The 23432-nt window shown below is 45.8% G+C and overlaps 3 protein-coding genes across 6 annotated transcripts; 1 reads left to right on the top strand and 2 right to left on the bottom strand.

Annotated features, from left to right (window-relative positions):
* Positions 1–6812, top strand: TUBB1 (tubulin beta 1 class VI). 2 transcript variants are annotated; one of them, XM_082643963.1, is made up of 4 exons: positions 1–129; positions 2480–2588; positions 3247–3357; positions 3468–6812. In XM_082643963.1, the coding sequence occupies exons 1-4, from the start codon at positions 73–75 to the stop codon at positions 4544–4546; spliced, it is 1356 nt and encodes a 451-aa protein (XP_082500089.1). In that variant the 5' UTR covers positions 1–72; the 3' UTR covers positions 4547–6812. The 2 variants fall into 2 exon arrangements, with proteins under 2 accessions (XP_082500089.1, XP_082500088.1); XM_082643962.1 differs by lacking the exon at positions 1–129 and having other exon boundaries at positions 2131–2588.
* A 1636-nt stretch (positions 6813–8448) lies between these two features.
* ATP5F1E (ATP synthase F1 subunit epsilon) lies at positions 8449–12621 on the bottom strand. Its single transcript, XM_082643885.1, has 3 exons — positions 12480–12621; positions 10283–10409; positions 8449–8600 (listed from the first exon to the last, which is right to left on the bottom strand). The coding sequence occupies exons 1-2, from the start codon at positions 12509–12511 to the stop codon at positions 10286–10288; spliced, it is 156 nt and encodes a 51-aa protein (XP_082500011.1). The 5' UTR covers positions 12512–12621; the 3' UTR covers positions 8449–8600; positions 10283–10285.
* A 1979-nt stretch (positions 12622–14600) lies between these two features.
* PRELID3B (PRELI domain containing 3B) lies at positions 14601–23029 on the bottom strand. 3 transcript variants are annotated; one of them, XM_082643735.1, is made up of 7 exons: positions 22904–23029; positions 18843–19011; positions 17596–17685; positions 17077–17147; positions 16853–16955; positions 15897–16020; positions 14601–15306 (listed from the first exon to the last, which is right to left on the bottom strand). In XM_082643735.1, the coding sequence occupies exons 1-7, from the start codon at positions 22933–22935 to the stop codon at positions 15275–15277; spliced, it is 621 nt and encodes a 206-aa protein (XP_082499861.1). In that variant the 5' UTR covers positions 22936–23029; the 3' UTR covers positions 14601–15274. The 3 variants fall into 3 exon arrangements, with proteins under 3 accessions (XP_082499861.1, XP_082499862.1, XP_082499863.1); XM_082643736.1 differs by lacking the exon at positions 15897–16020 and having other exon boundaries at positions 22883–23029; XM_082643737.1 differs by lacking the exon at positions 15897–16020.
* Positions 23030–23432: the final 403 nt, after the last annotated feature.

The raw sequence follows: 23432 nt of genomic DNA, 5'->3' as shown, positions 1-23432 counted from the left end.
ACAGCGGTGACGGGCGGCTCTCCCAGAGACTGGGGACCCTGTGAAGATCTTGCCCCTGGGCACAAAGCAAGGATGCGTGAGATCGTACACATTCAGATCGGCCAGTGCGGCAACCAGATCGGAGCCAAGGTAAGGAAAGTTCGATGACTAGTGCTGGCCTTTCCATGGTCCACAGTGCAGCCAACTCAGAAAATCCCCTAAGTTAGCAGGGCGGACCGGGAGCCCAGCAGATGGAGGCGCTTGCCGGGTATCTGACTTATTAAACGACACCTGTAGTTCAAGAGACCCAGGAAATCGTAAAGGCTTAAAGGGTTAATTTAATTCATGTTAATTTTGTTGACAGTTACATGTGTATAATACACCTGTCAACCATTTTTACTTTGATCACCTTAGCAATGAACTTTTCGTATCTAAAACCAGGAATTTGTCTCAAAACAGTTTTCCAAAGTTTCTTGGGAAAATTTTTACACTGTATTATACTAAGATATCTTTCCCTCCCTCCCATGTTTATGTTATAAAGTTAAAAAAGATCAACTACTATTTTATTTCGAATGCAACAGAAAATGAAAGAGGTAAACCTAAAAGTTTTTTGGGTCCAGCAGCAGAAATAATTAAAATATATCCTCTGGAATATAAAAGTTTTTCTCCTTCCCCCTTAAATTTTTCTAAAAAATATCTGGGACTGTTGGCCAATGCTAAAAAACAGATGCCGGAGCCCAAGGTCTCCAACCCTCATTTTAAGATGATCAGTTCTACTATATAACAACTGTCCCTTTGCTATTTTGAAATTACTTTTACTAGTACGAATCACATTAAAAATTTAATTGCATTAAAACTTAAAAAAATTTAAATGCGATAAAATGGTATAAAAGTTACCATCGTAACCACGTTTAAGCGTACAGCTCAGTCATGTTAAGTATATTCACACTGTCGTGCCTCCAATCTCCAAAATGCTTTTCTTCTTGCAAAACTGAAAGTTGGTACCATGAAACACTAACTCCCCATTTCCCCTCCCCCTGCCCCTGGCAACCGCTATTCTACTTTCTGTCTCTATGAATTTGACAGCTCTTGGTGGCTCCTATAACAGTAGTTGTCCTTTGGTGAGTGGCTTATTTCGCTCAGCATAGTGTCCTCAGCGTCCATCCCTGTTGTAGCCTGTGTCAGAATTCCCTTCCTTTTTAAGGCTGAGTAATAGCCCATCCTATAGCGAGACCGCGTTCTGTTTATCCAGTCATGTCAGTGGATACGTGGATTGTTTCCAACGTTTGGCCTATTGGAGCTACTGCAGCTATGAAAAAATGAAAGTCTTTTAATACAGGTGTTTAAAACCTGGGGCAAAGAAAATGACCGCTTGCAACGGAGTCATCCTTCCTTGCCGAGTGATAAGACGTTTAAAACGAAGACACACAGAGAAGTGGGAGGCATGGGCCCCAACTGCCTGAAGTTGGAAGATAAGATGGAGAAAGGACCCCAGGAGGGAGTGGAGGGTCTAGACAGGGTCTCAGCTCTGAATCCAGAACTGTGTTGTCTAGTGGTCAGAGTCCCAGCAACTACTTATTATTTGGGGCCATAAGAACTTTAAGACACACTTAATTTGTGGTGTGACAGAACTTACATTTCTTTCTTTTCCCACACCCTGAAGAGTGCTGATAATTTACTATAAAGTAATCTTGTTCATAAGACCAAGGCCACGTCAGAGCCATCCTTTACCAGATGTGGCTGGGAAAACACCCTTGGGGGTTTTAACATAAATGAATGTATTTTCATTGCACATTACTATGTACTCCTTCAGCGTAATGAAGAGGGGTTCTCTCAGTAACTGTTTCCATTCCATATACAGAGCTTGGCACCTACTATTTTAATAAATACTGTGATGTGACTGGAAGTGTAGTATGTTTCAGACAGTTACAAGAGAAGAGCTATGCATAATTTTGAATCGAGTGCATACCTGATCACCCAAATGCACACAGTTTAAAAGTGTGCACAGGTGTCTTAGTGATGGGCGTTTGGGAAAAACTGCGTGAAAATAAATCCGCAAAGTGAAATGAGATATTATTGTGAAATCAGATAAGAATTCAGTTTATTTTCACGTGCTGCGATCTATACTTTACTAGCTGGAAGCACTGTAAGGCCAAACTAGAGATACACTTCTGATGTGAAATTCTAAAAGAACAGTATTAATGTACACAAGGGCCTGAATTTAATAGGAACAAAATCCAATGTAATATTTTATGTGTTGACATTTTATTGAAGCAGTTCAGGTTGACATAAAACTCAATCTTCACTTCATGGTGCGCAGAGGTAAAGAGTACATTACGCCATGGGGTGGGCAGTTAGGAAAAGGGCCCCCAAGATCATGTTGGGGAGGGAAGCAGGCCCAGGAGCCCTCACTTCCTGTCTTTCTGCTCAATGTGCTGTCGCCGACCTGGTGCTTGTTCGGGTCCCTCTGGACACTGACCTCCCCTCCTTCTGCTTTCAGTTCTGGGAGGTGATTGGCGAGGAGCATGGGATCGACTGGGCCGGAAGCTACCACGGGGACAGCGCTCTGCAGCTGGAGAGGGTCAGCGTGTACTACAACGAGGCCCACGGTAGGACCTCACTGTCGGCCCCCCTCACCAGCCCCAGGGACACGGCAGAGAGAGGAGGTCCCATGAGACCAGAACGCCAGATGGGGGATGTCCCGAGTGACTGAGGGCAGGACTGGCCACTGGAGGGTCACTGGTCTCTAGTCACTGGAGGGGGGCACACTCTCAACACAAGCAGTTTAGGCCCCGACCTGCCTTTCTGGGTTTTATTTTATTTAATGAATTAATTTATTTTTTAATTTTAAAAAAATTTTATTTCAGCTGTGCTGCACGGCTTGTGGGATCTTAGTCCCCCGACCAGGGATTGAATGCGTGCCCTCGGCAGGGAGAGCACGGTAGTCCTAACCACTGGGTCACTGGGGAATTCTCCCTTTTTGGTTTTTAAATAAAAAGTAGAAGCATTTCCAATAGGAACAAAATCCCTGTCACTGGCAAGACAACAAACAAAACGGACAACGATGGAAGAAGTTATTTCTGCAGCATCCTACAGATTTGTGTGATTGCTGTTGCAGTCCAAGATATGATTTCCAGTCCTTCTATCAAAGACACCTTCTAGGAGGGCTTTTTTCTTCTGGACCCATGTCACAAGGTTCTACTCTGATGAAACATTAACCTTTAGAAAAACAGCAGTTGGCTGACTTCTTCCTATTTTTCCACGCAGGTAAGAAATACGTGCCCCGAGCAGTCTTGGTGGACCTGGAACCTGGGACCATGGACAGCATCCGATCCAGCCGACTGGGGGCCCTCTTCCAGCCGGACAGCTTTGTCCACGGTAGGTTTTCCTGGAAGGTTCCAGCGGGAAGAGAGGAGCGCCTCCTGGTGTGTTGCTGCCGACACCCTTCCCCCGACCCCAGCGGGCTAACCGAGTCCCTTGTGCCGCAGGTAACTCTGGGGCCGGCAACAACTGGGCCAAGGGCCACTACACGGAGGGGGCCGAGCTGGTGGAGAGCGTGCTGGACGCGGTGCGCGCCGAGGCCGAGGGCTGCGACTGCCTGCAGGGCTTCCAGCTCGTGCACTCGCTGGGCGGGGGCACGGGCTCGGGGATGGGCACGCTGCTCCTGGGCAAGATCCGTGAGGAGTACCCCGACCGCATCCTCAACTCCTTCAGCGTGATGCCCTCGCCCAAGGTGTCGGACACGGTGGTGGAGCCCTACAACGCCGTGCTGTCCGTGCACCAGCTCCTGCAGAACTCGGACGCCTGCTTCTGCATCGACAACGAGGCCCTCTACGACATCTGCTTCCGCACCCTCCGGCTGGCCACGCCCACCTACGGCGACCTCAACCACCTGGTGTCCCTGACCATGAGCGGCGTCACCACGTCGCTGCGCTTCCCGGGCCAGCTCAACGCCGACCTGCGCAAGCTGGCCGTGAACATGGTGCCCTTCCCGCGCCTGCACTTCTTCATGCCCGGCTTCGCACCGCTCACGGCCCAGGGCAGCCAGCAGTACCGCGCGCTCTCAGTGGCCGAGCTCACCCAGCAGATGTTCGACGCCCGCAACACCATGGCCGCCTGCGACCCCCGCCGCGGCCGCTACCTGACCGTGGCCTGCATCTTCCGGGGGAGGATGTCCACCAAGGAGGTGGACGCGCAGCTGCTCGCCGTGCAGACCAGGAGCAGCGGCTGCTTCGTGGAGTGGATCCCCAACAACGTCAAGGTGGCCGTGTGCGACATCCCGCCCCGGGGGCTGAGCATGGCGGCCACCTTCATCGGCAACAGCACGGCCATCCAGGAGCTCTTCAGCAGGATTTCTGAGCACTTCTCGGCCATGTTCAAGAGGAAGGCCTTCGTGCACTGGTACACAGGCGAGGGCATGGACATCAATGAGTTTGCCGAAGCCGAGAGTAATATCCAGGATTTGGTGTCCGAGTACCAACAGCTTCAAGATGCCGAAGCAGTTCCGGAGGAGAAGGAGGAGGTCGGGGGGGAGGCAGAAACGGAACCAGGAGATAAGAGACATTAACCACGCGAGAAGCTGTGCGCGGCTGGCCGCGGCGTGGAGTCACGTCCAGTGTTCTCACCTAGGATGAGGGAGTCCCCACGGCCGTCCCCGGCCGGTTCTGCACCCCAGCACCACAACCCACACGCAGCCACCCAGTATTAGCTTCAACACAGGACTGTGCGGGGGGTGGGGTGGGGGGAGTACTGATGGGCAGTAGGGTCTTCTGCTGGCACCGACTAGCCTTGATAGAGCTTAATATTCCCTGCCCACTCTAGCCGCTTCTTTCTAATAGCCAGGTGGAATTTATGGTAAAGCGCTCCCTCTGTTTAAAGATCTGGATTGGCTATTTGCTGTATGCCTAGCACCGAGCCAGGCATCAGGGCTCCACACGTGGACGCGTGGGGAGCCACTGCAGTTGAGGTTAAATTGTAAACGCTTTAGCTACGCTGGTAAGTGTCCCGGAATCTGTACTTGGCATCCCGGGCTGCTAAGGCTCTTCCTGCAGGTTCTCTCTTAACTCTCTGCCCGCAGCCCACCTGCTCACACCTGCCGGCCTCCAGAAAAGCCAGGTGACTGCTTGGTGTGCGGGAGGTTCGCAGAGGTAAATGGGCTTCAGCGTCCACTAGTAAATTGTGGAGACCGTGTGTACGTTTCAATGTACCAACGGCAAAGGGCAAAAGGGAAGATAGGAGAGTGGCATTCCTTCCCACAAATACCCGGGCAAAAAAATAAAAACCAAAAAACGACAAGCAAAACTCGAGAACTCCAATCCTCTGATCTTTATGTCTGAAGAGCTAGCTTTTAACGTACGTGTATTTACATACTTTTAAGTTTATTAGTGTTTGATTCTGGGAATTCATTCATCATCATCTTTGGTTTTCCTTGTAAAGGCTACTTCGAAATGCCCTTTTCACTTTCATGCGGCGATCACCTCCTGAAAGCTCTCTGTAGCCGCTCTGTTCTTTAAAAGGGCACAGGAGCACTCGGCAACCATTCAAACGGAGGAATTAAGCAGCGGTGGCTGCAGTGTCCTTCGCGGTTACGGAGGACATCGTCTCATTAGGGAACTTTTACAGCTCAACTTAATTAGCAGAAGTTGCCACAGATGTGTGCATGATGATGCAGCTTTAAGCATTACATGATTTTAATCTGCTCACGTTACAAGAGGACCAGATACACAAAAGCGTCATCAGATCATCCGTAACTTCTTAATTACGGTTTACCTATTCCTGACATGCAGCACTGCCATCCGTTGCAGCGCTGTAGGGTTTTCACGGCCTTCTAGAATTACCGCGGAGCTGTCCTATTCGATCCATGAGTAGCTGGTGACAGGAGGGAATGTGTACTTGCAGGCAGCTGGACTGGCTCTGTCACCTGCAGTCCTGAGGTGGCCGGGGGGCGGGTGACAGCAGGTCACTTTGAGACACGTCACTCTGTTCATGTAGCCTCATGAGGAAATAGCTAAAACACGTACCACGAGAAAATGAGGTCTCGCTGCTGGTATCATGACAAGTCTTCTATTTCCAGAATTACAAAAAAAAAAAAAAAAAAAAAAAAAAAATTAAATACTTTCTACTTGTGGCTCAAAATGCACTAAAAACAAAAGGAGATTTAAAAGTAGATTTAAGGAACTGCACCTAAACTACTCCTAGTTTGAAGTGCATAACTTCCTTAGATGCTAAAGACTTATAACCTGCGATTACGTAAGAATGTACACACACGATTCCTCTGGCACTTTTTTTCACTTTCTCAAATCTAAAAAGGCAATTAAATAGATGCAAGAAAGGACAAAGATCTAAATTTTAAAAAACCCTGCTGATTTATAGTACTATAAAGACTTTTGTTTGCTCAACAGTAATCATTAAAATAAAAGAACTACAATTTTAAATGGCTAAATTGCTTTATTTCAGACTAAATAAATTCCTTTTCTTGGAATTCTAACCGTCCAGCCTGATTAACGTGAGTAAAAGTTAAAACTATTTTCAGAATGCATCTCACCACCCTACTCTTTCGTATGGTAGAAATAGATTAAAAAAAAAACAACCAAAAAACCCCACTAGAAACCAAAAGAAAGCCGTCCCCTTTGATTCTGAAGAGCCTATTCCTTTAGCTGTATGGTTGCTACAGCGACATTGGTCTCTCAGAGACCAAGACGGTACAATCAGAATTTTAGAGCTTGTCCGATTCCTTCACTTCACACACAAGAACTCTGCGTGAGTGAAGAGACTGAACCCCTCACAAATCACTCAGGTGGTTAGTGAAACACCCACAGCAAGATCTGATCAGGGCCCCCTGGTAATCTGGACACAGTGGTCCTGCCGGCTCCCAGCAGGGCATGAGGCAGGGCATCACGGTATCGGTTCAGGATTTGTGAATCACAGAGGAGCCTCAAAGAATCTTTACTGAGCAGTGAATCTGTCCTTTACTCAGTTGACTTTTAATCCTTTCCATACCACAAGCCCTGTCCCTAAGTCTCGTCTCTAATTATCCCATTTGCCTCCTGAATAAATGACTTATCTCTAATTGAATTGGCTGGAAAGAATTTAGCCCTTTGCCTATCAGTTACTTTATTTGCCTGGTACCAAAAAGGCCCCACGGCCTTGTGATCCATTTATTCCTGTCCCTGTAATGAAAGATGCCTCCTGGTACCTTAATTGTGGGGACCGGAAGCATGCCAACTGAGGGGCCTTGACTTCAAAAGAGCAGGACAACAGCCTGAGGCACAGGGCACAAGGGGCTCGTAGACTGCTTCTGTCCAGCCCTGCAGCTCCTCCTCGTGTGCCCCATGCCAAGAATGAGATAAAGCCTGCAGGTCAAGTGTCCAGGGCAGGAAGTCCTCTCCAGAAGCCAACAAAGGCGTGTTCTTGCCCTCATCCTTGGCATGGTGGAGTGGCCGTGATAAATTATTGTTAGCTTAAGTACCAAGCTGAGAACCTGTCCTGGGGCAGAAGCTAAACGGTGTTTCAACATTTCCTGTCCAAGTGTATCTCTCCATCTCCAGAAGTGGGTAAAAATCAAGCAGTTAACTTTGCAATTTTGTAAACTTTGGGGTTTTACTTGGCTGAGTGCCTTCAAGTTTCAAAGAAAGAGAAAAACACCCCACTGGCAACAATTCTTCAACCCTAAATATTTAATAGGTAAATGAATCACCGTGAAAACATCATGGACCTGCTGTCATGATCATGCCCTAGACCTGCAGTCCAGAAGCTTAGATTTTCACGTCAGCTCGGCCATCAGCTCAGTAAGCATGTTGCTAAGCAGCTTTGCCTCGTTTCCTATGAGAAATGCTCCCAGAATATAAAGATTCACTTATAAGACAATGTGAAAAGTATCTTGTGCTTAAGTGAATTTCAACAATAGTACTTCTCTATAGCTTTGAAGTGCACGATAGAAAATGAATACAATTTAGCATTTCTTCTCCTCATCTACACTTTCCATAATTATTCGCACTCGGCCTGCTTAGTGGCACCACCTGGATACGGCTGCCGGCACATTAGGATGAGGCCAGCAGACAACCCGGCCCACCCCCGACCCCAACCCAGTGCTCTGACATGACGTCTGCAATTCAAAGATAAGGGGCAAGACAGCCTCGATGACAGAGCCCAATTCTGTCACGAAAAAGAGAACCTTCTCTTTTGAGACATTTTCAAAATGTCTCCGGGATCCCTCTGGTCACTAGACATGATATCTGTTCTCCCTTTAACTTTTTTTTTCAGCTGCGCGTCTTACAGGATCTTAGTTCGCCAACCAGGGATCGAACCCGTGCCCCGTGCAGTGGAAGCTCAGAGTCCTAACCACTGGACCACCAGGGAATTCACTGTTCTCCTTTAAAAAGCCCTGGTTCGTATGATCATAATCCTGCAGTTGTGTGGTAGTTCCCAAACAGAGAAAGTCCGAGAGAAACCAAAAACCAACAGCAAGAGTGAACTGTACTTTAATTTATTGGCATTGTCAATCTATGAACAAGACAGGTTTTTTTTTTTTTTCCACAAAGGGGGATCGTTTTCAATCTGCCATACCACGTGCCCACACATCTTCACCATGAACATGCAGCATTTCAAGCTGTAGTCAGGGTCTACGAGGAAAAGAGAAACAGCAAGTTGCCAGCCCTTCATGTTTTCTTAAAAATCCAGCACGAATAGGGAAAGTAACTTCCTTATAATGAGCAGTATAATATGACTGCAGATCCAGTTCTCTCAGTTGGTGATAAAGCCTGGCTCTCAGCTGTAAAAAGTGCAGGTTCACGTGCACTGCCTTAGCCGAAGAGGCACTTCCCTGCTAAGTAAAACCAAACACTCTCCCCGCAATAAAGAAACACTCTGCCTTTAAAGGACGCTAAATCCCCTATGCTGAGGCGGTGGGGCTGCGTCCCCAGCACGATGGATAGAGAACAGTCACTGTTCTGCTTACCGGAGCTGGACACTACTTCCTGGCGCAAAGGACATTACAAGGTGGAGGGAGTTCGATGCAGAGTCTGGCTCGGCCACGCTGCAGGCACAGGCTGGGTGATTTTTCTCAGTTAGCTCGTTGTTAAAACAAAACAACCCAACCTAAAACCAGGTTTCATTCCTCAGAATTATGAGATCAGACAGAGAGCCCCAGAAAAAGGGCTCAACACCGCATCTCCAGACTTGTAATAAAATATTTACTAATTCAGAATGAAAATGAAAAGTGCTTAGAGGAGACAGTTCCAATAAGTAAAATCGCTCATAACCACAAGCTGCCAAAGGATTACTATTTATCACATTTCCCTGCAACTGCGGGTCTGAAGCTTTTTTAAAGCTTAACAAGAAAATTAAATCTGAAAAACATCCTTCTGGTAATTTGCCTTGCTTGATCTTTGAAATAATAATGTCAAGAAAGCAGTTTAGAGATCAAATCACTTTAATAGTTTGGAACACAAAAGTCTGAACTTATCAACTGTACGAAACTGTCTTACTCTGCATTGCCAACATGAGAAGTAAAATGAACCAAACTCTGAAAACATAAATTTAGCAAAACAGTATTCACTGCACGGTCTTGCCGATTTTATTGCTTGATAAAATAGCAGGACCCTTGCCTGTACTTGTAGCCCTATGTTTGGGAAGTAGTGATTTGTGAGAACATTAGCAGATGCGGGGGAAATAAAAACTCAAAGAACTGTAATTTTTCATGCTCCTGAACTGTTACATAACTCCAATAACAATTATAAAAGTGGGGAGTTTATCGTCCGAATTATTTGATTTTGTGCAGACACACGAAACACGTTTAATTAACGTAAGATGGCTTTCTACCTAGCATTGCTCAATGAACTGAAAATCAACGTGGCCGTTACTTCTGCTTGTCAGGGCCTCGAAATGACATTCTTTGATGATGCCACGGGGCTTCCACAACCTGTATGCCTGACACGATCATCCCACTAACTAACTTCTAGATGTGCTGATGGACCAAATTGTGGACAGAAGGCAGAACTAAAATTATTTTGATTTTTAAAAGCTCTCTAAAGGGCTTCCCTGGTGGCGCAGTGGTTGAGAGTCCGTCTGCCGATGCAGGGGACACGGATTCGTGCCCCGGTCCGGGAAGATCCCACATGCCGTGGAGCGGCTGGGCCCGTGAGCCATGGCCGCTGAGCCTGCACGTCCGGAGCCTGTGCTCCGCAACGGGAGAGGCCACAGCAGTGAGAGGCCCGCGTACTGCAAAAAAAAAAAAAGAAAAAAAAAAAAAGGCTCTCTAAAAACTTAAGATGCAACTCTTTCTCTAAATCCACCAGCAACTTACAGATTATTCCTTTTTCACTTTCACAATTTTTATGCTGCTGCCAGAAGTCTTCTCGATGTTTGCTTTGAATTCCGTCTTCAGTGCATCCCTCACTGCTTTTGCACAGATCTGGGAGTATCGGATGTAGCTGGAGGAACACGAGAGACAATATAAAGCTAATTATCAATGATCCAGCCAGACTTGCTGTGTGACTGTGCTTTTGTTTTTCTTCCTATACTTTTCATTTTGGTTGGATTCTACATCATCGTAGAACTGAACTTAAAAATGACTAATGCAGGGCTTCCCTGGTGGTGCAGTGGTTAAGAATCCGCCTCCCAATGCAGGGGACTTGGGTTTGAACCCTGGTCCGGGAAGATCCCACATGCCGCGGAGCAATTAAGCCCGTGCGCTCCAACTACTGAGCCTGCGCTCTAGAGCCCATGAGCCACAACTACTGAGGCCCGCGCGCCCTAGAGCCCGCGCTCCACAACGAGAAGCCACTGCAATGAAAAGCCTGTGCGCAGAAACAAAGACCCAACACAGCCAAAAAAAAAAAAAACCAAGTTAACTAATTTTTAAAAAAATGACTAATGCAAAAGGAATCTATACAAAGAAAAAGAAGAGCAGAAAGAAATGTATCAAAGTCTTAAATGGGGTTAGGTGATTTTTGGTTTTTCTTCTTTGCAGTGTTTTCTCTTTAATACATATTAATTTGAAATAAAAGATGCATATATTAGAGAAAAAAATCCCACAGCACAGTAAACAGTCCTAAATGTTAACAGAGGGTATAATATGAGTGGTTTTTTTCCATTTCTCTATTTAAAATTTTTTCTTTTATTATTCTTACAAGGTAAAGTATACATAATTAAAAGAGAAAAAAAACTATTTTGAATTAAAACAGCTCTACTTCTGATTAAAGGTTTTCCTGAGAATACTGGATTCTGCTTGTCAGGTCTGCCATTGAAAATATTTCCCAACCAAGGTTTCTAAATTAAACTGAGATGTCCTTCGAGAACACCATCAATTCTAGCAAAATATCCAACAGCCTGCTTCCTGTTTGGTAGATGGATTCCCATCAACATCTTATTTTCCAAAAGATGTCAGCTCACTTTTTACACTTTTTGAAAACAGGAAGGACAGAGGGGAGGGAGCTGCTGACTATTTTCTCATGTTTCAGGTTTGTTTTTTTGGGCCAGAGGTAGGAGTTCCAATTCTTGCTTCCACTCCTACTAATTGGTGAATTTTAAGCTGTTCCATCTTTTGGGCTAATTTATTCTGTAAAAACAACAGAGCAAAGCAGAAGGATAACAGTATTTGCCCCACTGGTGGTAGGGAGGAGGAAAGACAAAGTGTGGAGAGCAGGACTGCCCCCCCTGTCTCGTAGTAGGTGCTTAATACATGGTCCCTCTGACTGGGACCATCATCCTTCCAACTGTACAAAACTCTGCTTGACCTTGAAAGTCAGGGCACACTTGGGTTGCCCACAGTCACATACCCACAGAAGGTCACTACTAGGAGGTGCTACTTAATCTAGTCAAGTAACAAGGTGTGCTAACCTGAGCCAGGTGAGCGGCTCAACTGGGTGCACAGGCAAAGAAACCAGGTGTGACACCTAGATCCATGGTGTCTCCATTTCACCAGAAGCCATGTCCTCCAGTGGGTTCCAGTTTGGCTTCCCAAGAGCCACCACTCACCTTGTGGCAGAGCTTTGTACACCTTACCGAGGGCTTTCAGCCGTTTTACCAATAAGGAAACCTGAGAGCAACAGGAGCTAATTTAAATAAAAGATGGATATGCCATTTTAAAAGGCCCCACCTTAATGCTAGAACGGCCAGGTATGGTGACCGTGGTTACCTCCAGAGACCTCTCTCCGCTCCTTCGAGTTCTCAAGTTTTATGTGGCTCTGTTACTTCTAGAACGTCAACCGAGTGTAATTCAAAGGACAAAGGCCCCGCGGGTGAGAAGCGCCGTCCTCGGGAAGACACGGCACTTGTCGACGCCTTCACGGCGGCGCACAGGTGCTCGGCGGCGCCCCCGGCAGGTGCGGGCAGGTGCTCGGCCCCAGAGCGCAGGTATCCCACGGCCGTGAGCCCGGCCTCCCCGTCCGCAGGTCGCCATCTTGGGGCCGCACTCACGCGCCCGGCGTGACCTCCGACCCCGGTTCGCCCCGGACCTCCCCGCGCCCCAGCTGTCCGCCCCTCCCGATGCCCGGCCCTACCTGAGTCCAGCTTGTCGCCAGTACGCCACCATGATGTCGCGAGAGGGGGCGCGTCGGGCTGAATCGCGAGGACCCGTCAAGGTCGGCTCTGCGCGCGGGCCGGCTGCCGGAAGGTCAGGCCTGAGAAGCGGAAGGGGCGGAGCTCCGCACCTGCCAATCCCACCGCCTCTTGCCCCGCCCCGCCCTCCCGAACGGCCTCTGCCGTCTCGCCGTAGAATCACCTAGGCGCCGCGAGCCAATGGGGGCGCGCGGCCCGGGCCGCAGGTGCCAATCCTCGGGCGGGCCGGCCGGCCGCGCGTTCCTATTGGCTCCGCGGGCTTCCGTAGTGGTCCTGGCGGGGGCGGGGCGGCGGGGCGAGAGGGGAGTTGGGGAGGGAACGCACGACTCGGGGCCGCGTCGAGGTCGGTGTCGGGGCGCACCCCCCCCGACCCCGGACCCGACGGCCGCGTCCAGACCTTGATGTTGACAACACTCAAGTATGTCCGCCCAGAGTTAACAGTTAAAACGAGCCGCCCCCCGACAATCCCTAGGGTTTCAGGCCGGCCCGGGGCACCAGAACCTGGCCGGGAAGAATGGACTGGACATCGGAGGGAGGAGGGGAGGAGGCGCAGCGCGTTCAACTTAAGAGACTCAACCTCGCGGCGCAGAGCCGGCTCGAGCGCGCGGCAATTAGGTGAATTCTTACAAGGAAAAACATTTCTCTTGCTCCTTAGTTATTAAAAAGAAATTATAATCAGTTAAAACATCGTAGTTAAAAGGAAATTTTTATTAACAGGAAGGTTTTTCTTAACTCATATAAGATCCATCTTTAACATTAAACAGGATAATATGCTCCATAGTCCGAGAGTCTTAAATTCTAACCCATGAACACTCTACTCCAGTTTAGTCCTCTTGAATGCCTGCTATGTTATTAAAATATAAATAACAGGTAAAAGCCATTACCTACGAGCTACTTAACGAGAAGTAACTACACTGGAAGATGAAAATCTATAGAATTTTGTCATTAGATCAGAGTAAAAAAAATCAAACAGGATAAAATTTTGTTTAGAAATCTTTTTATCATTAGGGTATTCTTATACTTTTCAGAACAAGTATAATTTTCAGAAATTATACAAGGCAACTTATTATTAAATATCATTGTTTAGCAATGGTTTGTTTAGTTGAAATGTTATTTTAATTGTAAAAACCATCTCCGGTTACAAAAAATAATCAAAAGCCTTATTGGCTTTAACTTGCTTTTACAAATGTCCTAAGAAGTCGCAAGCTAAATATTTTAAATAGAAAAACAATAATTTTCAAATAGTTTGGTATACTATTTTTGTGGTTTAGGTACATATATTAATTGGTTTCTTTTATAGGAAACCTGACTAGAAGTTTATCACTTTAAGTACTGTGAAATAAAGGCAAGAGCTCATCACCTTTTAACAAAAATATTCTGTATGCAACAATTCCCAGTATCAAAGATATTCTTATTTAGTGGTTGATAGCTAATTGCCTGCTAGAAAATACAAAACAAAACAACATTTACTGGATTGTTTTTCAGATTGCAGCTGCCCACTGGCATCCAAAGCAAGGATTTCCCATAAATAAAAGCTGCAAAGCGATTCACATACTGGTTAGTTTAGGTCAATGCTTTTTTTTCCCGCCCTATTATTCTTTTTTCTTCTCCACCGCTCCCATCCCCCGCAGTGACACAGTATTATTAAAAACATTAAGTCCCTGGGATTTATGCTTCAGATCAAGACATCATTCGAGTAATTTCACATGATGTACAGCTCTTCACGTAAAAAAGATGTTTTGTGGTCACAATTACTTCAAAAAGGAATTATATTCAAATAACCCGACATATCATGCTTTAGCAATTACAGAACCACAATTTTGACACATGGCAATTTATAAGTTAGGCAAATGTGAAATGCTAAAAGATGTGAACAGCTGTTCTTCTGTTTAAGTTTAGAGTGCTGCAAAATTCTGGTAGTGACTTTATTTTTTCAGTTAACATAACCAGCCCACGACACAGCATACTAAGTCATAAAGTACAGATCCAAGGAAGGTAATACATTTACTAAGTTACAAAACTTTGGCAAATCAATACAGTACTCTTTAACACAATAAAATATATTTTTGTTGGAGTCATTTATTACTTTCGTGATCATTTTTACTCCAAAAATGTTGAGTACCAAATTAAAACATTGTGATTTTTAATGGTGGTTTATAGCAGAGCAAATTATTTTATACAATTAATGTCTTTTTAAAACTATACAGTTTCTCCTTTAAAAGTGAGTTCCCTCATGCAAGTTCTCCAAGTTTATTGCAGGGCAGTGGTGGGTATGTAAGAGGTGGCTCTGCTTGGTTCTGGGGTTGGTCCAAAGACAGGTAGAGTTCCAATGCGTGAAAAGCTTTAAAACTCTACCTTAAGGAGGTTTAATCAGCCAATACCAGTTTTCAAGTACTTTTCAAAAATTGTTAAATTTTTACATAAATACTGGAATCCTCAAAATCAGACAGTCATTTCAGACAACACTAATTTCAGCCAATCCCTTTTATTTGGAAACCCTGCACCTCTTTGTTTTGATCAAGTCACATAGTCCTTCAGCTTATTAAAAAAACAATTCTACCGAAAATATAGTTGTATTTTTTAAATAACAAATAAATATACTGCCAGCTTGCAGAGACCTGGGGCACTGGGTGTTATCAACTTCCACGATCATTTCTCCACAAACGCTGCTGCCGCCATTGGTGTCCTTATGCTCCCTCTTGCCGAAGCCGTCAATTCCTCGATTTCAGCATTTAATTTATGTATTACCCACTCCATTGCTTCTCGGCCCTTAAAAGAAAATCCAACATGTTCATTCTTACCAAGTGAGAGCAAAGGCACCTGTCACATAAACGGCACATCAGGAAGTAACAAGAAGCGGTACAAGCATAACTAAACCTCACCAGGATGGGTTTTTACCTTTGCTTTGTTTTCCCTCGTGTTATTTACCAAATATCAAATGCCTTGAGAAACTGGCTTGATCTATATACTGATTTTAATTTTTGCAAAAGATGTTCTCAAAAGAATCTACAATTAAACGACAGTGATGTTTTACTTATTTATGATTAGAATGGTTCCCCTTTCGGGGTGGGGTCAAACTCCTTTTTTTTTCTTTTTATGTCCATATTTTAAACCAAAATCCTGTACGAGGCTCTGAAGGCTCTGGTCCCTGACTTCCACTTCAACCACTCTCCTGGACCCTACGCAGCTCCTTGAGGGACAGAACAGGAGCGTTTCCTGCTTCCGGTCTCGGGGCCTCCTTTGCACACGCAGCCCCTCTACCTGGAATGCTTCCTAGCAGGCCCCTCACAGCCTGCCCCCCCTCATTCAGAACTCAGCAGAAACACCACTTACTGAACACTCATTAAGCACTGTCATACCTTTCTGTACTTTTCCTTTCCTAATGACGTTTTGTGTGATTAACGTTGCCTTCCTCTTAGTTCCACGAGGGCAGGGACCACGTTTGTTTTGCTCCCCGCTGTACCCCCAGTCTAGCCTAGCACTCTGCCTGACACAGAGAAGGCATCTATGAATATCTTCTGACTGCTGAATGATTGTATTAAACATGTGTTATAAAACAGTACATTAGGCATCTCTTTCTCTGGACTTACTTTATTTTAAATCATTCATTCTCAATCAGGCAAAAAGTAGTTGGGGGGCAGTGGAGAAAAATCTCACTTTTTTCACGTATAAAGCACAGACATATATCCATTTATCTATATCTATAGATATAATCTGTAGTAGTAAACAATTTCATGAGGTGCGGGTAATTAGGGGAAAAATATCTACAGTGGACCTGGGCGTGAATGGAGACGATAATGAAAAAAAGGTTGGGAACCTATGCTTTCAACAGTGACGCACTGCTACACGGCTCCCCGCCCCCCCATGCTGGGCCCAGGGCTACAGGCTTCCCATATTATCTCATTCACTCTTTGCACCCAACCCTGTAAGGTGGGTGATTAATCTCCACTTCGCAGACAGGAAACTGAAGCAGAGAGAGGTTCACTTAATTAACTGCCCAAGGTGAAAGGCTGGTCAGAGTCACAGCTGGCACGTGAATGCAGGTGGGCTGGACCCCAGAGCCCGTGCCAGCAACTGCCCACATCACCTCGCACCGCAGTGGCTCAGAGTCAGCTCACAAGGACAGTGCTTCCAAGAAACAAGACCCAGGAATAAGAGCAAGCAGGGAGGGACTTCCCTGGTGGTCCAGTGGTTAAGACTCCACGCTTCCACCGCAGGGGGCGTGGGGAACTAAGATCCTGCAAGCCTGCACTGCACCCCCCAAAGGAGAAACAAAACACAAAACCACGAGCAGGCGGGGAGCAGCCTCACTCGCCTTATTGGCGTTTGACGATATCGTGCTTGCCATGAGTCCTTCGAGGTAACTGCCGAGACTGACCCCTTTCACGGTAATTATGGCTTCTTGAGTCAAAACAGTTCTGGAACAAAACACATTTACACAGCTTCAGGATGACCTAATTTTCATTTTTCAAAGGAATATTTGATTTAAAAAATTTAAACACACTGTAAAATAGGTTTGTTAAAATATTTTTCACTTACTTTTCTGGGTCTTGAGGATGTGGTTTGTATATAAGTCTCTCATCTACGGAAACCATATTTGTAAATGAAATCTATAGAATTAAAAAAAAAGTCAAATCATTTTGGAAACCAAGATTAAAAATATTTCCAAAATTAATTCACAAACCAAAACCTTGCTAGCTAAATATACAAAACAGCAGCAAATAAACCACTTTGATATTACTGTGTAAAAAGAAGTTTTCACTATTCATTGCTTCCTTTTTATTTAAAAAATAATAAATTTGACAAAAGCATCATAATAGTAATAACATGCACATGATGCCAAATTCACTTTATTGAGTGCTGTCTCCTAGAAATAACAGGCAGGCTCATTAGAGCACTGAGGCTAAGCTGCAAACAGGCAGAGACAATGCAGCATCTCAGTACTGATTTCCTAAACCAGGCTGAAGAGCATACATTCATTTGTGTACCAACTACAAAAGAGAGAAAAAAACTAAGCCAAATAGTTTAAAATTAAAACAAAAGGGAGTCCAGACTTACATTAGTAGATTTAAGTTCCATTGTTTTCTCTACGGGATCCACTACAGAATGTTCTTGCACATATGTTTTGGTTCTTGCTGCACCAATAAGCTAAGTAAAACATTCAGAATTAGTAATCAGAGGAAGAAGGATTTCTTAACAAGTGTATCAATATTTTATTTGAAGGTAAAAATGTGTTAATATTTTGAACCAAAAATCTGTTTTCATAAAAAACATGAGAAAGCAACAAAGGTCAGAAAGGAGGCCCGTTTAGGGGAAAAGGACTTCATACACCACGAAGGAGATGAGACGCCCAAGACACAAGCAGAGGCGATTAGTAACTAGTCCGCTGAGAGCATACGGAGTACAAGGCAGGACTGGGGAACTGCCAAGGTTGAGGGTGGAGCAGTGAGCCTGAATAGTCGGGAAACAGGGCATCTAGAGAAAGGAGAGGTTTGGAGTGTCTGTCAGTGTTTTCCTAGTGCAGCCCAAGGCAGAGGACGCAGTGGCTCCGGTCTCCAGACAGAAAACCAGCCACCTCATGACGAAGATAACACAGCACATCCAGGGTCACTCCCTGTGCTCCGACCCCAGGCCAATCCCAGCCCAGCTCATTTCTGCGTCCGCACCATCTAGTGTAGTGGTGTGTGCAATGGAAGCAAATTGTTGGAAAATGTGTACTTTACTTTTCTGAGGGGGCCCACTTTCTAGAAAAAGAATCTCTACAGACAACTGGGTCCGCTTATACCAGGGTTCTCTCCCATCACAATAAACTGGCACCCCACTTTCTTGCCGGTTAAACTGGCTCACTAAAGCCTGCTCCCTTGAAAGGGCATAGAATTGCTTTTAAATGTACAGGTAGAAGCACCAGATCTTGAAACAAACACGGCAGCAGCAAAGTGAGACCATGCTCCTCACTTAACAGGCGCGGCCACCACTGACCACAGCAACTGTCAGCTAACAACCAGCACCAGACGACTGCTTCCACATCTTAAGTTGCTGGCAAAGTAGGAAAAGCAGAATAAAACTTTTAGATTACAGAGCATTAGCTGGCTTCCTTCAGGGGGTTTTATCGGGTGCCTTCATGAAGACTGTAATAATATTTCCAATTCATTATACACTCATAACTCAAGTTTATTATAATACAATTTGAACTGATGCAAAAGTGACATTCAGAATCGGCTCCCACAACCTATTTGAAATTATAATGTGGTTTAGAAAACTTCTCTACAGCAGTCACATTGCTTCAGGAATAAAGACACACTTACAGATTTCACAATGGAAGGCAGTCCCCACTCTGTGCTGAGAAGTCTATGGCTGTGCAACTTTCCAGAGAGATCTACGTGTCTGTCCAATACATCAACTCCAACCACACTTGGGTTCATAGGGTTTGGGTATTTCTGCATTGCAGCTGTTGTAACAGTTTCCCATGGGTGGCTGCCGACAGGAATAAAAAATCAAACATTAAAAAATACGCATATAAATTAAACCATGTTTATAACCCATCAAATTAGTCTTTACAATTAAACTTTACTTAGTTTACCTAGGGAAGGTTATTTTCTGAAACGTTGACTGAAAGATGATTTTGGGAGGCTCAGTCTACATTTTGAACATGGGCAGATTTCAGTATTTTTTCAGCACACAGGTTATGTGGCATAGTTGATGCCTAAAAGGTTAAAATAACCTATGGAGCACTACAGTACCGTTTCTTAAGTCATCTTTTCTACTTATCAGTGTCCACTATCACATTTAAATTTTGTTTCTAAGAATTACTGATCCATAAAAATGTGTTTTACAATTATGTTCTACAGAAACAAACAGCAAAAATATTATTATTATACCACTTATTCTTTTGTCTGACCCCACTTCTGTGAAGCCATAAAGAAGTAACAAGAGCAAAAGAACTTATAGGCACTACAAATTCTCATAGGGATTACAGAAAGATCCAAAGCATTACTGATTTAAAGATCATAATATTAAACATGTATTCTTCTCTAATAAGATAATAAATAATAGTGGCCTCTCCAGTCAATCTTTATCCATTACTTTCCTCTAGAGTGATTCTGATTTCTGTTTTGAAAAGGTCACTCAATACAATAAAATGTTTTTTTAAGGTGCTCCTAATGTGCCACTTTCTAATATTCTCTCTTAATAAGCATTTGCTTGTCACCTAGGATCGAGATGGTAATAATATCATGGAACTTGCAGCATCTTTATATTCTTCAAAAAGCACATGTACTTGGGTGATTCAAAATGTGATGTCCATTTGTTCTCTTCACAACTTATCTGAACAACATGCTTGTACCAAAGATATCCATTTCAAATGAGCTTCTTATTAACCTTAAAAGTGACTGATTTCACGCGTCTTCACTGAAAGGAAAGACAAGATCTGGAGATGGTGTTTCAAACTACACTTACCAATAAACCACACAGCATGACTTTTTATTTTTCGAAAAGCAAAACACCACCATTGTAAAGCAATTATACTCCCATAAAGATGTTAAAAAAAAATAAAAGCAAAACAAGTAGGCAGTAATCTATTTCAACTTTTCAGAGGACTAAGCCTGACAACTTTTCGTGGACAAAAGGAAAATCTCAGCCTCACTCATTTTGCAAAACCCTGGACAACCAGTAACATTACTCTTAATGCCTTCACTTTTGCTCTAATATTATACAGAAATGAACCCCATTCTGTTTTTAATCTCAAGCCTTATTCAGCAAACAGTGCAGGTATATAAGCGGAGCTACTTCATAAAGCTAAACAGTCCCCACAAATAGAAGTGATAGGGGCCAAGCACTCTGATTGTTACCAAGGAAACTATCTAAAATGAGAATCGGATGAACCCTTCCCTGTCTCCATCTGGCCATATACCATGGGGAGGTGGCTTCCACACACTTATCTCTTCCCCCACCTCCTTGAAAAAATTAATAATTGCAAGGCTTCGGGGTGGTTATGCATTATTTCTAAGTCAGTCATTCTCTCCTCTCTGAGCCAACTTGAAAACACTGACGTTGACTTAGCTTGGATGAAGACTGCTTTATAAAACACGACTAGCTCAAAAATCACAGAGGATGCATACTACGATTAACAATCTTCCAGTAATTCACTTTAACTGAATTAATGAAATCATGTGAAAAGACTTCACACTGTAAGACATTCAAAGATGGCCCCAAAGGACAGTCAGTCCGTAGAACCTGGTCGTGCTTGGTGAGCTGTCCAATTTTTTCACCTATAAAACGAGGTGGGGAACACTGTTAACTCCACCGAGGCAGCAACGGTGTCTTGATTTATTTACCAAAGTGGAACCAATCCAAAGAATAGTGCCTGGCACTTAGTGGGCCTTCATATTTGTTGAAGGAATCAATGAATGACTTCAACTGATGCCAACTACATACTAGGCCTCAGAAGGAAGCACTGGAAAATCACAGATGGGAAAGACTCAGAATGATGACTTAGATGTTGTTAGTTAGTAACATCCTTAAGATGGAAAACACAGGGAAAGCATAAAATTTGAGAGGGGAGATAAATGACTTCATTTTCAGGGATGCTGAGTCTGAAGAGCCTGCAGGACATGTGAGTAGAGATACCCTGCTAAGACCTGAAAATAAGGATTTTAAGTTCAAGAAAGACTGGAGCCCAAGGTACAGATTTGAGTGCCAGAAATGTGTGTATCAGCTGGGACCTTGATCAAAAAGTCCACATTATCTGGGGAGAATCAGGATCAGGGCTTCTTCCCCCAGGACACGCAGAGCATTTAGGTGAATATGTCTATTTTCTGCGAGGAGAGTCCCAGAGCTTTCATCAAATTTCAGAGAAGCGTGCAACAAAAAGAGAAAGACTAATAGTCCCTGATGAGATGCAAGAAGGCCAACAACAGAATGTCACTGAACATTTACACTGAAGGGTAAGAAGAGAGGAAAACATTAAAGAAAAGGGCCGAATGAGTGGGGAGGAGGGGTAGGAAATAAGCTAGGGAGAAGAGTGTTAAGGAAGAAAATTCTAAGGAGTGCCAAGAACTTCTCAAGCATTTAAACCCAGAAGAGAACTGAAAAGAAACCATCCATGATCCCAACGGCTGAAACAGAGTCGTGAAGAATGTGACCTGGTTAAAGAACACTGGAAAGACTACAAACTTAGGCTCTTTCCCCCAGAAAGATTGTAAACATTAGGGAGAAAAGAAATCTGCCCCCTGATTCTAACATTCTCTACCTTCCAGGATCCAGTGGACTCCTGCATGTGTCTGAGTCACTGAGTGTGTGAAAAGTCTACAACCTGTTTTAAACATTGCCCTGGAAATAAACTAAAACATACTGCCAAGCTAAAAAAAATAAAACAGTGTGGCAACAACAGCCAGACCACTGGGATAGAACAGATAGCACAGAAATGGATTAAAATATAAATCACAAGTGTCTTAGGAGGAAGGTGGCAGTTCAAATGGGTGAGAGGAAAACAGATTAGTCAATAAAGAGTGATGAGTCAAACGATCAACAATTTGTTCAGGCAAAAATGATACAGGCGAATAAACGCGTGGTTCTTTTGTACAATGAATCATGGAACCAGAAGGGAATTTAATTCCCAACATCCAACTGGTGTAAGGCCTATTTTCCTTACCAAACATTTCTCCCTAACCAACAGATGTTAATGAACGTGGCCTCAAAGACATCTCAGCGCTGTCAGGCCCTGACGACACCGTCCGTCGTCGTCGTCTTCCATGTCTCAGACGAAAATGCGTAACCCCAAGGTCACACAGCTTGTTGGAGCCAGAGCTGGACCTTGGACTCCAATTTCAAGGCCGTAAATTCTAACTCCTCAGGTCAACGGGCTGCCGGAAAAGGTCCGCTGCGTGGTCGCCTGAGCTCGCCCTAAGTCCACATTCCGAAGCAAGGACCTCCACCCGAAGATATTGGAGCGACCAGCCTCTCGACAGCCCACGATCCTCGGGGCCACGACCCACAGGGCTCTGCAAGGCCCCATGTGGCAACGGGGCGCCTCTCCCACCCCCAGTGCCGTCAGGGACCTCGTGCTCGGCGACGCCCCCGCCCCCCAAGGGGGCGTCCCCGGGAGGCAGGCCGCCAGGGCCCCTTCCCCAGCCCCGTCCCGGACGGGTCATCTCTCCTGGGAACCCACTCCTGGGGCGTCCCCAGGGTCGTGACCTTCGTCCCCGCCCCAGGGCTCCGAGGAGCTCGGGCCCAGCTCCCCCCACCAGGCCCGACGCCTGGAAGCTTCCTGAGGGCCGCCCCGGCCTCGCCGCGACTCCGGGCCCGGCCTGCCCTCCCACCCCGCGGTTACCCCATGCCCCCTGCCGACCTGCCTCCGCCCCAAACGTACTCAAAGACGTGCTCCGAAGTCCAGATCTTCATGATGCCGGCGGCCCGCGCGGTGTCCGGGCGGCGCTAGGGCACAGCGAGGCAAAGAAGCCACTCTTGCCCCCGCCCCGCCCCTCAGCCTCCCCGGCGGCTGCCCAATGCGCACGCGCCATCGGGCCCGACGCCAGGGACGTCCCGACGCGCTGCCCCACACCCTATCCCGGCCTGGGTTTTGCCCCAGCCTTGCGCGCGGCGCAACGGAGCCCCGCCCCTTAGCGCCAGGCGCACCGCGCCGGCGCAGTTCCGAGGGCGGCGCTCGAGGCCGCCGGCGCGGGCGCCGTGCTGCGCAGGCGCGGCACGCGACCTGCGGTTCGCCCCCTCGCGGGCGTCGGCGGGAACGCCGACCTCTGGGCAGAGTTGGGCCGGGCCCAGCTGGTTCCTGGGCGCGCCGACCGCCCGCCCGCTTCGCCTCCTCGCCTCCTCGCCTCCCAGCTCCCGCCGGGCCCGAGCTCGCCTGGCGTTACGAGGACTGTTGAGGGATCCAGTCGGCC

The sequence above is a fragment of the Mesoplodon mirus genome, assembly GCF_964341445.2.
Source record: "Mesoplodon mirus genome assembly, chromosome: 15".
Lineage (NCBI taxonomy): Eukaryota > Metazoa > Chordata > Mammalia > Artiodactyla > Ziphiidae > Mesoplodon > Mesoplodon mirus.
Note: the sequence above shows the minus strand (reverse complement) of the source record. Positions and strands in the feature narration are given on the sequence as shown.